This window comes from Cheilinus undulatus, linkage group 3, assembly GCF_018320785.1.
Source record: "Cheilinus undulatus linkage group 3, ASM1832078v1, whole genome shotgun sequence".
Lineage (NCBI taxonomy): Eukaryota > Metazoa > Chordata > Actinopteri > Labriformes > Labridae > Cheilinus > Cheilinus undulatus.
This window is the reverse complement of record NC_054867.1, coordinates 630,871-649,424: the sequence shown is the minus strand read 5'-3', so window position 1 is coordinate 649,424 and position 18,554 is coordinate 630,871. Positions and strand designations below refer to the sequence as shown.

Sequence of the window (18,554 nt, the reverse complement as noted above, 5' to 3'; positions counted from 1 at the left end):
TGAGGGAGCTGGTTAGACTGGAAAATAACTGGGGGCCATGATGGCAAGGATGGAGTGATTTGTAGACTACAAAGGATGACATCATCCTTCTGAAGTCTATGAAAGGAATAAAATGATTATATATAAAAAGGCAAGGCTGTTTAAGACTGTTCTAAAAGCCTTCATCTATAAACACAAGGATGGAATGTTTTATAAGCTTCAAAGGATGACATCATCATTACAGGCATAAGACAGATTGTTTGTGAAGCTTGGGATGTTGGGTCTTTTTCCTTCATTTGTGTGTAACTGAGGCCATAGCTGGCAACTTCTGGAAAAGTGGATGGAGCTGGAGAGGAGTTCAGGCTTCCCTCACTGCCACCAAAGGACAGTTAACATAAGAGACGGATTATCAGCAGATATTTGTTCTAATAATGATAGAGGAAGTCAACCAGCTGGCTCTCCTCTCTGAGGTGGTTTTCTTTCCCCCATTTTGAGGTTTTAAAAGCTCAGAAGAATCATCCAGACCTCTAAAAGGTCCACAGCACCATCTCTCTGAGCGAGGCTGGGCAGAAAAAGATTCTGTTGTTGAAACAATCCCATTTAGGAAAATAAAACTAGTTAAAACACACAGCGGTCAGAGGTCAGAGGTCAACAGGTGTTTGCACAGGTGTCAGAGTTCAGGAGCTCTCCTGCTGCAGCAGCAGGTCGATGGCGGCCTCCACATCCTCCACTATATGGTTTGGCTCCACAAGGTCTGGCTCCAGAACCAGGTCTCTGTGACCGTGGAATACCGTCTCTGAGACCGCGTTGCTCTGGTCGCTGGGCAATGGGGAGCGAGGGTTGTACACGCCAGTGCACACCTGAAGACGAGAGGAGCAGCTATGAGCGAAGGAATGTATGAGAGCACGGGGTTATCAGAGAAGATCTGTGATAGGTTAGTCGGACTGAGAGGGTTTAGTTCCTGGTGACCAGTTTAACTCGGTAACACTAACCACGGAGGGCCGGGTCTAACACATGGTCAGTTATATGATTGTTGATTGTCCCACAAATGGACCTTTCAACACTAAACATCACAATGTTGTAGATTTTAAATTACCAGTTGAATAAAGCTACAGACGCCCTACCAGTATGGAATGACACTGAGCAGCAGCTGACACCAGATCCTCCTCCCCCGGCACCGCCATCGTCACATGACTTCCTGTTCCCTGTGCGACAAGCTTGGTAGTGGTTGTCATGGCAGCGTGCTGCTGAGCCAGGTAGCGGTTGTACAGGTTAGCACCATAGATATCCGTCATCAGGTTGTCCCTAGGGAACAAGACCAACACAGCTTGGTTACTAAGCTGTAGAGACGATGACATGGACAGTTTGGTTACCTAACAGTTTAGTGTCTCTGACAGAGTGTCTCATGGTGTCATGGACAGTTTGGTTACCTAACAGTTTAGTGTCTCTGACAGAGTGTCTCATGGTGTCATGGACAGTTTGGTTACCTAACAGTTTAGTGTCTCTGACAGAGTGTCTCATGGTGTCATGGACATTTTGGTTACCTAACAGTTTAGTGTCTCTGACAGAGTGTCTCATGGTGTCATGGACGGTTTGGTTACCTAACAGTTTAGTGTCTCTGACAGAGTGTCTCATGGTGTCATGGACGGTTTGGTTACCTAACAGTTTAGTGTCCCTGACAGAGTGTCTCATGGTGTCATGGACGGTTTGGTTACCTAACAGTTTAGTGTTCCTGACAGGTTGTCTCATGGTGTCATGGACGGTTTGGTTACCTAACAGTTTAGTGTTCCTGACAGGTTGTCTCATGGTGTCATGGACGGTTTGGTTACCTAACAGTTTAGTGTCACTGACAGAGTGTCTCATGGTGTCATGGACGGTTTGGTTACCTAACAGTTTAGTGTCACTGACAGAGTGTCTCATGGTGTCATGGACGGTTTGGTTACCTAACAGTTTAGTGTCCCTGACAGGTTGTCTCATGGTGTCATGGACGGTTTGGTTACCTAACAGTTTAGTGTCACTGACAGAGTGTCTCATGGTGTCATGGACGGTTTGGTTACCTAACAGTTTAGTGTCCCTGACAGGTTGTCTCATGGTGTCATGGACGGTTTGGTTACCTAACAGTTTAGTGTCCCTGACAGGTTGTCTCATGGTGTCATGGACGGTTTGGTTACCTAACAGTTTAGTGTCCCTGACAGGTTGTCTCATGGTGTCATGGACGGTTTGGTTACCTAACAGTTTAGTGTCACTGACAGAGTGTCTCATGGTGTCATGGACGGTTTGGTTACCTAACAGTTTAGTGTCTCTGACAGAGTGTCTCATGGTGTCATGGACGGTTTGGTTACCTAACAGTTTAGTGTCCCTGACAGGTTGTCTCATGGTGTCATGGACGGTTTGGTTACCTAACAGTTTAGTGTCACTGACAGAGTGTCTCATGGTGTCATGGACGGTTTGGTTACCTAACAGTTTAGTGTCCCTGACAGGTTGTCTCATGGTGTCATGGACGGTTTGGTTACCTAACAGTTTAGTGTCCCTGACAGGTTGTCTCATGGTGTCATGGACGGTTTGGTTACCTAACAGTTTAGTGTCACTGACAGAGTGTCTCATGGTGTCATGGACGGTTTGGTTACCTAACAGTTTAGTGTCTCTGACAGAGTGTCTCATGGTGTCATGGACGGTTTGGTTACCTAACAGTTTAGAGTCACTGACAGAGTGTCTCATGGTGTCATGGACGGTTCGGTTACCTAACAGTTTAGTGTCACTGACAGAGTGTCTCATGGTCATGGACCAGTTCGGTTACCTAACAGTTTAGTGTCACTGACAGAGTGTCTCATGGTGTCATGGACGGTTCGGTTACCTAACAGTTTAGAGTCACTGACAGAGTGTCTCATGGTGTCATGGACGGTTCGGTTACCTAACAGTTTAGTGTCACTGACAGAGTGTCTCATGGTGTCATGGACGGTTCGGTTACCTAACAGTTTAGTGTCACTGACAGAGTGTCTCATGGTGTCATGGACAGTTTGGTTACCCGATGGCGTAGATGGTGGTTAGCTTGCGGTTGTGGTTTTGCTGTCTCAGCAGGTGCTCGGCGTACTGGTACGTCAGCAGACTTGGTTTCCCGAGCAGGGCCTGGTACTGAAGCTCTCTTCCTGTCAGCTTCCTGTAGACTGACTCCAGACACAGCATGAACATCCCATGACCAAACCTACGGCAAAACATCAGGGTCAATGACCAGTATGACCACATTAAGGAGATCCTGATATAACGGATCAAACATTTACACCAGAGCTTTTCTACAGTTATGCATTAACTCCAACCTACCAGGATGTGTTCTAGCTATTTAATATGCGCTGGTTACCGTGGTGACGGGGCCTCGGCCATCCACACCAGGTCCATGTTACAGGCGAGCACTGGCAGCTGGGTGCTCAGCTGAGGATCGTACGCACTCCCAGGACTCCCATTGGTCAGGAGCACGTCGACCAGCAGCTGCAGGTTAGTCTCCCATCTGATTGGCTCGCCAAACAAGATGATTGCTATAGCAACACAGGAAGTCAGAGAAGAGGGTCAACAAAATAAGAGCAAGGAGACATTAGAACAGAAGAAGCTTTCTGCATTTGTTTCTATTTTTATTGCTTTGGTTTTTTTTAAACATTTGTGTCTGAAATCGTCTTTATCTGACAGGACTATAGGAGACTTTCTTGCTGCTGAGACAGAACATCAGTAGGAAATGAAACATGGACATTATCCAGGAATGACTAAATGAAGTAGGGCTGTCTCACACTGAGGCTTTACATCGTCAAATCTGATTGGTCATATTGTGACAACAATCAACAAATCAAATATTGTTTTGTTGCTTACTGATCCATTTTTTCATTTGTAACAGAAAAGATAATCCACAGAACTAAAGTTTCATCACGTCCCTCCTTTTGGAGTGCCCCCCAGCCTCCTGAAACAAAGTGGGGGGGGGGCTCTTCCTCTATGAAAGGGGGCGGAGCTTCAAGTTCTTCATCAGTAGTCCCATGAACAGAGAAAACTTAGAGCTCAAATCAGGCACAGAAATTCAAACCGGACCCTAGCTGAGCTCGTTCCCTCTCATTTACTGTAGTCATGGGCTCTTCAAATAATGGACTATAACCTGATGGGGGTCAGGAAGTGGGGGGCAGATATTAGGAATGAACAGGAACAGAGGACTACCATCCCAACACTTTCTTACACAGTTCAACTGATTTACCTGGTGTGGAGGTGATCCAGATCACTGATAGTCAGTCCTGCAGATCTCCTAGTGTGGTCTATCTAGATGAAGGGAGACCAGAGTCTAGAGGAGTCTAGTCCTGAGCTAAGAGTCTAGCTGAGCCCCTCTAACATCTAAAAATCCACATTTAGTCTCCAACAGCCTTTTATGTAAACGCTGATGTTCTATCAACAGGATAAACCTTGGTGGCTGAGAGAGCGAGGAATGATGGACGAGTCTGTTCTACTAAACGACTCTTTAATGTGAATCTCTGTAGCTAGCTCCTGTTTGAGTGCCAGTTTCCTTTCCTCCATCCTTTCTCCTTGTTTAATCCACATTTAAAGACAAACTGGAACCAGATGAAGAACCAGCTCTACTGAGCTGAGCCACATGATCCGGATCTCTAAAAAGAGACGGATTTCTCATCAGAGAGAGAGACTGGATAGACATCAGCTGAGGAAACACGGGTCAGATCGGAGTTACCGGGCTAGCCCAGGACAGAACTGGACTGGACCAAACCAGACTGCTTTGTGGAAACAGACCATACAGGAGTGTTGGCGCAGCACTCATCCCAGTTTAGGCGGAGGAATTTTATATTTTCACTCTTTGTTTTCTACTTTTTAAACTTTTTTTCTGCATATTTCACTTCCTGTGGGACACAGAAGAAGCTCAGGAATGTAGAATGTTCTTATTTTCACACTCTGAAGCCGTGGCATCGTCTTAAACTGCTGTCTTGGCCAGGACACTCTTGAAAAGGAGTTAAATAAAAATAAATAAATAGATAGACGGAGTGTCTCTATCCAGGAGTCTATTCTCTATGGGGAGTTCTCATCTGTAAAGAACATGTTTTAGGCCTCCTCTAGTCTGAATACTGAGCTGCATGTACAGCGAGGTGAGGGAGTAAATATAAACAGCTGATTATAATAAAAGCATAAACAAAGGGATGTTGTGTTTTACCTTCTATTTTAGGAGGAGTCTGCAGAGGAGACGCCTGAGGGGAAAAACGAAACATTAAAACCTGCCGTCCCATCTTTTGATAAAAACTGAAAAAGGACAGACTAGTCCATAAAATCTTCCCCACTCACCGCTGGTCTGGGTCTCCTGTTATGATCCACCATGTCCAGTAGGGGGTGATGTTCTCTGAGCTGCTCGATGTCTACGACCTTTTTAAAACCCAAACTGACGACACGGTCAAGGTTTCAAAGTGTGAAGAGAAGCAGTCAGACCTCTACTATTAATAAAATTATTTTCAGTTTTATTTTCAAACACATGAATCTACATTTATCTTCATTCTACACTGTGTCCAATATTTAAAAAGTAACATTTCAAGTTCGTGTCATATTTAAATCTCTACCATCTTTATTTGTACAGGATGAAACTACTTTGGCAGAACTGTCCCACTACTGAGTCGTGGTTCTGTCTGTCCTCTGGGGGGCGCTACAGAACTGTTTTATCTGAGATATATGAACCCAGTCCACGATGTCAGTGAATGATCACTCATCTCAGTTAATGTGTTGGATACACATTCTGACCTCCGGCTTTCTGTCCCTTTGTTATTACTACATTACCCATGAGCCTCTGCTGCTACAAAGGAAATAAACAATTATAAGATTAAGTGTGAAGGATACGTGTTGGCGATGTCTGTCACTGGTCCCTGTCCAGAAACTAAGACACATTTATCATGAAAACTCTTCAACATCCGCAAAGGACTGTGGGAAAGAACCACCTGCTCTGGGGCGATCTACAGAGAGAGAGAGAGAGAGAGGATGTAAAAAGGTGCAAACTGACAGTGAGACAACAGAAAAAGGAGACTAATTTATCTCATTAAAATCATAAATCTTTGTACACTAGTGGGATGACATTAACCGTATTATAACTGTCATAGAATGTCAATTAATAAAGACTACAACAAAAATATGATTTAAAAGTCCCAGTTCATATTCTTTAAACATAAAAGGAGTTGGTATGATGTACAAAAAAAAGAAATGTCAAACATTTTGTGAAACATAAATAATTTATAAATTACACAAAATAAACACATTAAAAAAGAAAAATCAGGAAACTCACTATTTTAAGGAAATGTTAGTTAATGAAAGTCTATAGTATTGATCAAATATTAAATAATTCTTTCATTGTCTTGAAAAAATTCTCCAAAGTTAAGTGTTCTGTTTTTAAGTTCTTATTCTGTGTTCTTATTTAAGTTCTTATTGTTTCTGCAGTGGACTCTCTGGACCACCATACTGACAATCTGTTAGTCTACCTGTCTGTTAGTCTACCTGTCTGTCTATTGGTCTACCTGTCTGTCTATTAGTCTACCTGTCTGTTAGTCTACCTGTCTGTCTATTGGTCTACCTGTCTGTCTATTAGTCTACCTGTCTGTCTATTAGTCTACCTGTCTGTTAGTCTACCTGTCTGTCTATTGGTCTACCTGTCTGTCTATTAGTCTACCTGTCTGTCTATTAGTCTACCTGTCTGTTAGTCTACCTGTCTGTCTATTAGTCTACCTGTCTGTCTATTGGTCTACCTGTCTGTCTATTGGTCTACCTGTCTGTTAGTCTACCTGTCTGTCTGTTAGTCTACCTGTCTGTCTATTGGTCTACCTGTCTGTCTAATAGTCTACCTGTCTGTTAGTCTACCTGTCTGTCTATTGGTCTACCTGTCTGTCTGTTAGTCTACCTGTCTGTCTGTTAGTCTACCTGTCTGTCCATTAGTCAACCTGTCTGTCTATTGGTCTACCTGTCTGTCTGTTAGTCTACCTGTCTGTCCATTAGTCAACCTGTCTGTCTATTGGTCTACCTGTCTATTAGTCTACCTGTCTGTCTATTGGTCTACCTGTCTGTCTATTAGTCTACCTGTCTGTTAGTCTACCTGTCTGTCTATTGGTCTACCTGTCTGTCTATTAGTCTACCTGTCTGTTAGTCTACCTGTCTGTCTATTGGTCTACCTGTCTGTCTATTAGTCTACCTGTCTGTCTATTAGTCTACCTGTCTGTCTATTAGTCTACCTGTCTGTCTATTAGTCTACCTGTCTGTTAGTCTACCTGTCTGTCTATTGGTCTACCTGTCTGTCTATTGGTCTACCTGTCTGTCTAATAGTCTACCTGTCTGTTAGTCTACCTGTCTGTCTGTTAGTCTACCTGTCTGTCTATTGGTCTACCTGTCTGTCTGTTAGTCTACCTGTCTGTCTGTTAGTCTACCTGTCTGTCCATTAGTCAACCTGTCTGTCTATTGGTCTACCTGTCTGTTAGTCTACCTGTCTGTCTATTGGTCTACCTGTCTGTCTGTTAGTCTACCTGTCTGTCCATTAGTCAACCTGTCTGTCTATTAGTCTACCTGTCTGTCTGTTAGTCTACCTGTCTGTCTATTAGTCTACCTGTCTATTAGTCTACCTGTCTGTCTATTGGTCTACCTGTCTGTCTATTAGTCTACCTGTCTGTCTATTGGTCTACCTGTCCGTCTATTAGTCTACCTGTCTGTCTGTTAGTCTACCTGTCTGTCTATTGGTCTACCTGTCTGTCTATTGGTCTACCTGTCTATTGGTCTACCTGTCTGTTAGTCTACCTGTCTGTCTTTTAGTCTACCTGTCTGTCTATTGGTCTACCAGTCTGTCTATTAGTCTACCTGTCTGTCTATTAGTCTACCTGTCTGTCTATTGGTCTACCTGTCTGTTAGTCTACCTGTCTGTCTATTAGTCTACCTGTCTGTCTATTGGTCTACCTGTCTATTAGTCTACCTGTCTGTCTGTTAGTCTACCTGTCTGTCTTTTGGTCTACCTGTCTATTGGTCTGCCTGTCTGTCTATTAGTCTACCTGTCTGTTAGTCTACCTGTCTGTCTATTGGTCTACCTGTCTGTCTGTTAGTCTACCTGTCTGTCCATTAGTCAACCTGTCTGTCTGTTAGTCTACCTGTCTGTCTGTTAGTCTACCTGTCTGTCTATTGGTCTACCTGTCTGTCTATTGGTCTACCTGTCTATTGGTCTACCTGTCTGTTAGTCTACCTGTCTGTCTTTTAGTCTACCTGTCTGTCTATTGGTCTACCAGTCTGTCTATTAGTCTACCTGTCTGTCTATTAGTCTACCTGTCTGTCTGTTAGTCTACCTGTCTGTCTATTAGTCTACCTGTCTGTCTATTAGTCTACCTGTCTGTCTGTTAGTCTACCTGTCTGTCTATTAGTCCACCTGTCTGTCTATTGGTCTACCTGTCTGTTAGTCTACCTGTCTGTTAGTCTACCTGTCTGTTAGTCTACCTGTCTGTCTTCTGGTCCACCTGTCTGTCTATTGGTCTACCTGTCTGTTAGTCTACCTGTCTGTTAGTCTACATGTCTGTCTATTGGTCTACCTGTCTGTCTATTAGTCTACCTGTCTGTCTGTTAGTCTACCTGTCTGTCTATTAGTCTACCTGTCTATTAGTCTACCTGTCTGTCTATTGGTCTACCTGTCTGTCTATTAGTCTACCTGTCTGTCTATTGGTCTACCTGTCCGTCTATTAGTCTACCTGTCTGTCTGTTAGTCTACCTGTCTGTCTATTGGTCTACCTGTCTGTCTATTGGTCTACCTGTCTATTGGTCTACCTGTCTGTTAGTCTACCTGTCTGTCTTTTAGTCTACCTGTCTGTCTATTGGTCTACCAGTCTGTCTATTAGTCTACCTGTCTGTCTATTAGTCTACCTGTCTGTCTATTGGTCTACCTGTCTGTTAGTCTACCTGTCTGTCTATTAGTCTACCTGTCTGTCTATTGGTCTACCTGTCTGTTAGTCTACCTGTCTGTCTATTAGTCTACCTGTCTGTCTATTGGTCTACCTGTCTGTTAGTCTACCTGTCTGTCTATTAGTCTACCTGTCTGTCTATTGGTCTACCTGTCTGTTAGTCTACCTGTCTGTCTGTTAGTCTACCTGTCTGTCTATTGGTCTACCTGTCTGTCTATTGGTCTACCTGTCTATTGGTCTACCTGTCTGTTAGTCTACCTGTCTGTCTATTAGTCTACCTGTCTGTCTATTAGTCTACCTGTCTGTCTATTGGTCTACCTGTCTGTTAGTCTACCTGTCTGTCTATTAGTCTACCTGTCTGTCTATTGGTCTACCTGTCTGTCTATTGGTCTACCTGTCTGTTAGTCTACCTGTCTGTCTATTGGTCTACCAGTCTGTCTATTAGTCTACCTGTCTGTCTATTAGTCTACCTGTCTGTTAGTCTACCTGTCTGTCTATTAGTCTACCTGTCTGTCTATTGGTCTACCTGTCTGTTAGTCTACCTGTCTGTCTATTAGTCTACCTGTCTGTCTATTGGTCTACCTGTCTATTAGTCTACCTGTCTGTCTGTTAGTCTACCTGTCTGTCTATTGGTCTGCCTGTCTGTCTATTAGTCTACCTGTCTGTTAGTCTACCTGTCTGTCTATTAGTCTACCTGTCTGTCTATTGGTCTACCTGTCTGTCTGTTAGTCTACCTGTCTGTCTATTGGTCTACCTGTCTGTCTATTAGTCTACCTGTCTGTCTATTGGTCTACCTGTCTGTCTTTTGGTCTACCTGTCTATTGGTCTACCTGTCTGTTAGTCTACCTGTCTGTCTATTAGTCTACCTGTCTGTCTATTGGTCTACCTGTCTGTCTTTTGGTCTACCTGTCTATTGGTCTACCTGTCTGTTAGTCTACCTGTCTGTCTATTAGTCTACCTGTCTGTCTATTAGTCTACCTGTCTGTCTATTGGTCTACCTGTCTGTCTGTTAGTCTACCTGTCTGTCTATTGGTCTACCTGTCTGTCTATTAGTCTACCTGTCTGTCTATTGGTCTACCTGTCTGTCTTTTGGTCTACCTGTCTATTGGTCTACCTGTCTGTTAGTCTACCTGTCTGTCTATTAGTCTACCTGTCTGTCTATTGGTCTACCTGTCTGTCTTTTGGTCTACCTGTCTATTGGTCTACCTGTCTGTTAGTCTACCTGTCTGTCTATTAGTCTACCTGTCTGTCTATTGGTCTACCTGTTAGTCTTTTGGTCTACCTGTCTATTGGTCTACCTGTCTGTTAGTCTACCTGTCTGTCTATTAGTCTACCTGTCTGTCTATTGGTCTACTTGTCTGTCTATTAGTCTACCTGTCTGTCTATTGGTCTACCTGTCTGTTAGTCTACCTGTCTGTCTATTAGTCTACCTGTCTGTTAGTCTACCTGTCTGTCTATTAGTCTACCCGTCTATTAGTCTACCTGTCTATTAGTCTACCTGTCTGTCTATTAGTCTACCTGTCTATTAGTCTACCTGTCTGTCTATTAGTCTACCTGTCTATTAGTCTACCTGGCTGTCTATTAGTCTACCTGTCTATTAGTCTACCTGTCTGTCTATAAGTCTACCTGTCTGTTAGTCTACCTGTCTGTCTATAAGTCTACCTGTCTATTAGTCTACCTGTCTGTCTATTAGTCTACCTGTCTGTCTATAAGTCTACCTGTCTGTTAGTCTACCTGTCTGTCTATAAGTCTACCTGTCTATTAGTCTACCTGTCCGTCTATTAGTCTACCTGTCTGTCTATAAGTCTACCTGTCTATTAGTCTACCTGTCTGTCTATTAGTCTACCTGTCTGTCTATTAGTCTACCTGTCTGTCTATTAGTCTACCTGTCTGTCTATAAGTCTACCTGTCTTTTAGTCTACCTGTCTGTCTATTGGTCTACCTGTCTGTCTATAAGTCTACCTGTCTATTAGTCTACCTGTCTGTCTATTAGTCTACCTGTCCGTCTATTAGTCTACCTGTCTGTCTATAAGTCTACCTGTCTATTAGTCTACCTGTCTGTCTATTAGTCTACCTGTCTGTCTATTAGTCTACCTGTCTGTCTGTTAGTCTACCTGTCTGTCTATTAGTCTACCTGTCTGTCTATTAGTCTACCTGTCTGTCTGTTAGTCTACCTGTCTGTCTATTAGTCCACCTGTCTGTCTATTGGTCTACCTGTCTGTTAGTCTACCTGTCTGTTAGTCTACCTGTCTGTTAGTCTACCTGTCTGTCTTCTGGTCCACCTGTCTGTCTATTGGTCTACCTGTCTGTTAGTCTACCTGTCTGTTAGTCTACCTGTCTGTTAGTCTACATGTCTGTCTATTGGTCTACCTGTCTGTCTATTGGTCTACCTGTCTGTTAGTCTACCTGTCTGTCTATTAGTCTACCTGTCTGTCTATTAGTCTACCTGTCTGTCTATTAGTCTACCTGTCTGTCTGTTAGTCTACCTGTCTGTCTATTAGTCTACCTGTCTGTCTATTAGTCTACCTGTCTGTCTATTAGTCTACCTGTCTGTCTGTTAGTCTACCTGTCTGTCTATTAGTCCACCTGTCTGTCTATTGGTCTACCTGTCTGTTAGTCTACCTGTCTGTTAGTCTACCTGTCTGTTAGTCTACCTGTCTGTCTTCTGGTCCACCTGTCTGTCTATTGGTCTACCTGTCTGTTAGTCTACCTGTCTGTTAGTCTACATGTCTGTCTATTGGTCTACCTGTCTGTCTATTGGTCTACCTGTCTGTTAGTCTACCTGTCTGTCTATTAGTCTACCTGTCTGTCTATTAGTCTACCTGTCTGTCTATTAGTCTACCTGTCTGTCTGTTAGTCTACCTGTCTGTCTATTAGTCTACCTGTCTGTCTATTAGTCTACCTGTCTGTCTGTTAGTCTACCTGTCTGTCTATTAGTCCACCTGTCTGTCTATTGGTCTACCTGTCTGTTAGTCTACCTGTCTGTTAGTCTACCTGTCTGTTAGTCTACCTGTCTGTCTTCTGGTCCACCTGTCTGTCTATTGGTCTACCTGTCTGTTAGTCTACCTGTCTGTTAGTCTACATGTCTGTCTATTGGTCTACCTGTCTGTTAGTCTACCTGTCTGTTAGTCTACCTGTCTGTTAGTCTACCTGTCTGTCTATTAGTCTACCTGTCTGTCTTACATACCTGAACCTCCAGCAGGCGAGACAGCTGCTGGGCCTTGTGATGTCTGTGACAACTTCCTGCGTTGGTGACAAAGACAACAGGATACAGGAAGTTGTTGTTTCGGTCCAGAAGTTTCCTGAAAGCTCGTTTAGCGGCGGGAATCACTGAGCCGCCACGGAGCAGGACACCATCTACATCGAAGAGAACGCCAGCCTGGTGGAGAATTAAATGAGGCTTAGGCCGAGGCTTAGGCCAAGGCTGAGGCCAAGGCTTAGGCCGAAGCTTAGGCCGAGGCTGAGGCTGAGGCTGAGGCTGAGGCTGAGGCTGAGGCTTAGGCTGAGGCTTAGGCTGAGGCTTAGGCTGAGGCTTAGGCTGGGGCTGAGGCTGAGGCTTAGGCTGAGGCTTAGGCTGAGGCTTAGGCTGGGGCTGAGGCTGAGGCTTAGGCTGAGGCTTAGGCTGGGGCTGAGGCTGAGGCTTAGGCTGAGGCTTAGGCTGGGGCTGAGGCTGAGGCTTAGGCTGAGGCTGAAGCTTAGGCTGAGGCCGAGGCTTAGGCCGAGGCTGAGGCTAGGGCTGAGGCTGAGGCTTAGCCTTAGGCCGAGGCTTAGGCTGAGGCTGAGGCTGAGGCTTAGGCTAAGGCTGAGGCTTAGGCTGAGGCTTAGGCTGGGGCTGAGGCTGAGGCTTAGGCTGAGGCTTAGGCTGAGGCTTAGGCTGGGGCTGAGGCTGAGGCTTAGGCTGAGGCTGAAGCTTAGGCTGAGGCCGAGGCTTAGGCCGAGGCTGAGGCTAGGGCTGAGGCTGAGGCTTAGGCTTAGGCCGAGGCTGAGGCTAGGGCTGAGGCTGAGGCTTAGGCTTAGGCCGAGGCTGAGTCTTAGGCTGAGGCTGAGGCTGAGGCTGAGGCTGAGGCTTAGACTGAGGCTGAGGCTTAGCCTTAGGCCGAGGCTTAGGCTGAGGCTTAAGCTGAGGCTTAGGCTGAGGCTTAGGCTGAGGCTTAGGCTGAGGCTGAGGCTGAGGCTTAGGCTAAGGCTGAGGCTTAAGCTGAGGCTTAGGCTGAGGCTTAGGCTGAGGCTGAGGCTTAGGCTTAGGATGAGGCTGAGGCTGAGGTTGAGGCTGAGGCTTAGGCTGAGGCTGAGGCTGAGGCTTAGGCTGAGGCTTAGGCTGAGGCTGAGGCTGAGGCTTAGGCTGAGGCTGAGGCTGAGGCTTAGGCTGAGGCTGAGGCTGAGGCTGAGGCTGAGGCTGAGGCTGAGGCTGAGGCTGGCTGCACAGAGATGATTTTAAATCTTTTAAGAGGGAGACAGACGGACTGTTGAACATTCTCCTCTCAGAGTAAATTCTGGAATATTCAGCCAGACTGTCAGACCAAACTCCTGCTGTTCAACATTTCACAGACATGAGATCTCAGAAACTCAGTAAACTCCAGGGATAAGACAATCATCGAGGACCAGACCACCTTGGAAGTATTCCTGTTGTATATTTATACATGGGTGTAGCACAGGTGGGAAAAAGGGTGCTGAGTACCCAGGCCCCCAGTAGGGAGGGGCCCTGAAGAAGCCTGCAATGACAAGTGTATGTTTTTTTTCTCTGGTCAACAGACTGAAATTTATATAAATTAGAGTGGAATAAAATACTGGAGGCCCTGCTCCTCCCTTAAAAATGTCCAAATGGTGTCGTCCAGCGGCGTGAAGTAACACAAGTAAATTTAATTTAACCAAAGTAAAAATATTGCTTTTGAAGTGGGAAATTATGGTTCAGAAAAAAATATATAAATGCACAGATAATGTAAAAATGCTACTGTCATGCAGCCCCTCCATGTTTTCACTGATGTTTGAAAATTCATGAATGATCAGAGGTGATCCTAATCCTGTGCGAATATATTCACAAACATCTATAAATCAGTGGTTCATAACATGTGTGGTAATGGCAGATAAAAGGTTCCTAGATGACTGAAGATGCCAATAAGTCAGCCTGTAGACTTTACGTTTATAAAGGAATATTGTTTCTTATCTTTTGAGCTCTTTCATCACGCCGTCATTCGTCTCTGCAAATGGATAAAATCTGTGTATTTGTGGACAATTTTTCCTCTTTTAGACAGGAAGACTTTCAGGCTTAATCAGTTCTATTTCAGTTAAAAAACTCTTCTTCTCTGTATAACTGAGGACATATTCTATCTGTATTTCTGGTTAGGAATTAAAACTGTTTGGAAGTTATTTCGGGCTTTGTTTAGACAGCTGAATCCAGGTCTGAACCCTAAATCTCAGAGGGTCCACTCTAAAAGGACGGCGGTCCTCATGATGTGGTAAAAACCAGGAAGAGGTACCCGTAAACCACAAACACACATGTATGCCAACACTGACCTGTCTGCTGGTCGACATGAGCCTGACGCTCTGCTGCAGGAACCCTCGACACCACATGATGCTGTCCGTCCGTCCGTCCGTCTGTCCAAGATGAGCATTGTGCTCTTCATTTATACCAACAGAGCTGTGACATCACTGAGGGGCGGGGCTTCAATGTCACATACCATAGCTGTGTCCCACAGACAGCCTGATTCTTTTCTCTAAACTCCACCGTGATCTCTGCAGGGCAGAGATTTATCTGTCAGTTTAAACACATCACTACTTCCTTTACATCAGTTTGGACTTTTTTACATTTCACAGCTGTGTACCTCTGAGCCGCTCCTTTCCTCTCAGAACGCCATCCAGCCACACAATATTCTCTTTAATTCAAATTAAACTCAGTGAATTTGCTCGGACTGGCCCCTCTAGGCTGTATTTACACTTCTTTATTGGGGGCTTACAGGCTTATCCGTGTGCATGTATTAGTATGGACAACCAGTCTCCTTCTGATGTACAAAACTGAAGCCAAGTAACCCCTGCTAAGGGCACTAGCATGTTTTACTGGTGACACAATCTGTGCCAAGACACGAGAAGAATATTCAAAACATTTTAAAATATTTTACATTCCAAGAATATTCTTTAAAAAATATACATAATAGGTTTAGATAATTGCAGAGTAGCTAAAATACAGCGAAGGTTCATCCACCCTGGAATAAAAAAAAAGGGAGGGAGGGGGGGGATAAGACCCCCACCCCCCTCTGGCTACTGTCCCTCATCAGCCACATCATTCAGTCTCTGCTGCTGTTTAGGTTTAGATTATTAGCCAGAATGTCAGAACCATTCCAGGTAGACTCACCTCAAGCTGAGAGAAATGCTGGTATATGCTCCTGTAAAAAAGCTTGCTTTACATTACCCACAATCCTAGAGTGTCACACCAACGTCTCAGATTGGTTGAACCAAATTTTACCCTGAAAACAAAAGTTTGAGCACGAGTACAGCGATATTTGCCCATCTATGACCCCCTACAGTGAGATACCGCCTCTGTCAGGATGTAAGTCGTGCAACAGAAGTCCTGTTCAGAATAGTTTTTAAAATTCAGCTTTCTTCATTGAGAAACAACTACGCCGCATACTCTACAGACTAAACATTTAATAAATAAAACTGAGAAAAGGTCAGAGGTCATATCTGGGGCTGAATCATGTAGAGACTCGTTTAGAAGTAGTTACACCAACAGTGGCTTCTTTTAGCCTCTTAGCTTAGCTAGCTACGTAGTTATCATTTCTACGTAACCAATGAAGCTATGTTGACTTTAGTTTTAGCAATGTGAGCTTTGGCAAATGTAGCTAATGCTACACAGCTATGTTTGCTACATTGGTAGCCTAGCTACATAGGTAAAGTAGCTGCGTTAGCTTTAGCCTTAGCTACGTTACATATTCCTGTATGTGGTGATTACTCACCTTTAACATTTTGTATTCCGGTTTTGCAGGTCAGGTTTTTAACCCTTACCTTGACCTTAAACAGAAGACTAATCCAGTTTCATTTGAAGTTGTAGAGCGTATTTCTATCCTGACAGAGGCGGCATCTCACAGTAGTGGTCTGCAGGGAGGGAGTCTGAGAGCTGAGGTCTGCAGACTGTGCTGGAACTTTCTGAGGAAATCTAGCCGACTACTGTGAGAGTTGTTAGACACTACAAACTATTTATTCTGTCAGCTCATCAGGGAACAAGAAGAGAAAACTACCGCTGAACAGTGGGGTGGAGGACAGACGTCGAAAGACCAGGTAGGTGTGAGACGCTGGCCTTTATTCATTCTTCAACGTCGTAGTAACAGACGAGCGTGAGCAGTGGTGGCTGCACAGTTTAACATTCACAGATCTATTCTTGTACTAAAGGAGCAGAAATGAGTCTAAAGTCTCAGGATATTGGTAGGTAAACATGCTTAACCAGTGGAAGGTTAAACTTCTACTTTAGCTGACAAAAATGCTGAAATAATAAAATGATTATTTTCATGAAACTGCAGATTTACTTTTGTTCCTCTCATGTTGTTTCAGTGCAGCAGGATCATTTAAATCAACAAATAAAATAAAACCAAATCTAACGTTTTCCTCCAGGCAGAGGTCAAACTCACGGGAATAAAAGCTGTAGAATCAGTAGATGAGAGAAACCTCCAGAATAAACCTACAAACTGAAGAGAAACGCTGCAGAGAGACACACACTCTCACACACACTCTGATTAAATGTGGCTGACGGTAGTTTTCTCCTCACATGACATCACATGCAGCCTTCAGCTATTAATCAGCCAATCACATGCTGCAGAATGCTGCCACCAATCAACCAATCAGCAGCCAGATCTAAACCTTATGATGAGAGCTGGAGAGGACAGAGACTCTGCCTCTCAAACATTCTTCTTGGTGCCGTTATTTTAGGAAAAGTGTCCTGACAATAAAAGTCTTTAAATGTGACATGAAGCGTTCACAGACAGTTCTGTAAGGCCAAAAATATTCAAGCGTGTCTCCAGGTAGCAGAGAGATCACCTCTCTGAGTCTGTTTCATCTCACAGAGCTGGGCACCATGACGATCAGTTCATTGTAGATAGAGACCTCAGACTGTGGTGTTACAGCAGGTTATCGAGCAGGCAGAGTAGTATAAAATTAAGTTTACTGTAACTAACACTAACACACTATGGAGAACAATAAACATTACAGTGCAGTGAAAAAGTATTTGCTCCCTTCCTGATTTATTTTTCCATATTTGTCACCCTTAAATGTTTCAAATCATCAAACTGATCTCATTATTAGACAAAGAAACCCTGAGTAAATACTAAAGTCTGTTTTTAAAAATATTGTTATTCTGTATAAAAGTCCTCCCCCCTAACCCTGATAACATCTGTGGTAACTGTCAGTGAGTCTCTTACATCCCTGTGGAGGAATGTTGTCCCATTCTTCTCTGCAGAATAGTTCTCATTGGAGGGTTTTCCAGCATGAACGGCCTGTTTAAGGTCATCACAGCATCTCAGTCAGATCTAAGTCCAGACTTTGACTAGACCACTCCAGAACCTTCATCTAGTCTTTAGTCCATCCAGAGGTGGACTTGCTGGTGTGTTTGGGATCATGGTCCTGCTCCATAACCCAAGTGGTCTTGATCTTGAGGTCATGAACTGATGGTTGGACATTCTCCTTCAGGATTTTCTGCTAGAGAGCAGAATTCATGGTTGTAGTGGTCCAGGTCCTGGTCCAGACCATCACACTACCACCACCATGTCTGACTGCTGGTCTGATGTTCTTCTGTGTTAGTTTGACTCCAGATGAACGGGATGCACACCTTCCAGAAAGTTCCTCTTCTGTCTGGTCAGTCCTCAGAATATTTCCCAGAAGTCTTTGGGATCATCAGGATGTTTTTAGTCAAATGTGACACGAGCCTTTGGCCTTGGAACTCTCCCATGATGCCATTGTTGCCCAGTCTCTTTCTGATAGTTGAACCATGAACTCTGACCTTAACTGAGTCAGTGAGGCCTGCAGGTCTTTAGATGTGGTTCTGGATTCTTCTGGGACCTCCTGGACGAGTCGTCCATGTTCTCTTGGAGTCATGTTGGTAGGCCGGCCTCTCCTGGGAAGGTTCACCACTGTTCAGTTTTCTCCATTTGTGGATAATGGCTCTCAGTGTGGCTGGCTGGAGTCCCAAAGCCTCGGAAATGTCTTTTTAACCCTTTCAGACTGATAGATGTCAGAGACTTTGTTCCTCATCTGTTCTCTTTAGATGTTCCATGATGAGTTGGAGATCTTTTAGTCTACAGGTTTTATTTAAGGGTTTATTCATCCAACAGGTCTGGCAGTGATCAGGTCTGGATCAAACTGAACCCAGCCTTATTAAAAATGTGGTTAATCAGAGTTACTTCATGATTTAAGGAGGGGGCGATGACTTTTCCACAGGTAGGTTTAGATGGCTTTTTTCTGTAATAAATGAAATCATTTAAAAACTGACTTTTGCATTTACTCTGGTTATCTTTGTCTAATATTAACATTAGTTTAAAGATCTGAAACATCTAAGTTTGACCGATTTGCAGAAATTCAGAAATCATGAAGGGGGACAAACTTTATCACGGTGCTGTCGTTCCCATTTCAGTCCCTCCAACAAAACAGATGCAGAACAGCTGA

General features: G+C 44.1%; 1 protein-coding gene across 1 annotated transcript; it reads right to left on the bottom strand.

Annotated features, from left to right (window-relative positions):
- Positions 1-656: 656 nt before the first annotated feature.
- Positions 657-15,868, bottom strand: zgc:77375 (uncharacterized protein LOC402927 homolog). Its single transcript, XM_041782558.1, has 10 exons — positions 15,860-15,868; positions 14,424-14,504; positions 12,097-12,288; positions 5,836-5,948; positions 5,293-5,386; positions 5,165-5,198; positions 3,335-3,509; positions 3,005-3,181; positions 1,104-1,284; positions 657-839 (listed from the first exon to the last, which is right to left on the bottom strand). Exons 1-10 carry the CDS (start codon positions 15,866-15,868, stop codon positions 657-659), a joined length of 1,239 nt encoding a protein of 412 aa, XP_041638492.1.
- Between the last annotated feature and the right edge of the window lie 2,686 nt (positions 15,869-18,554).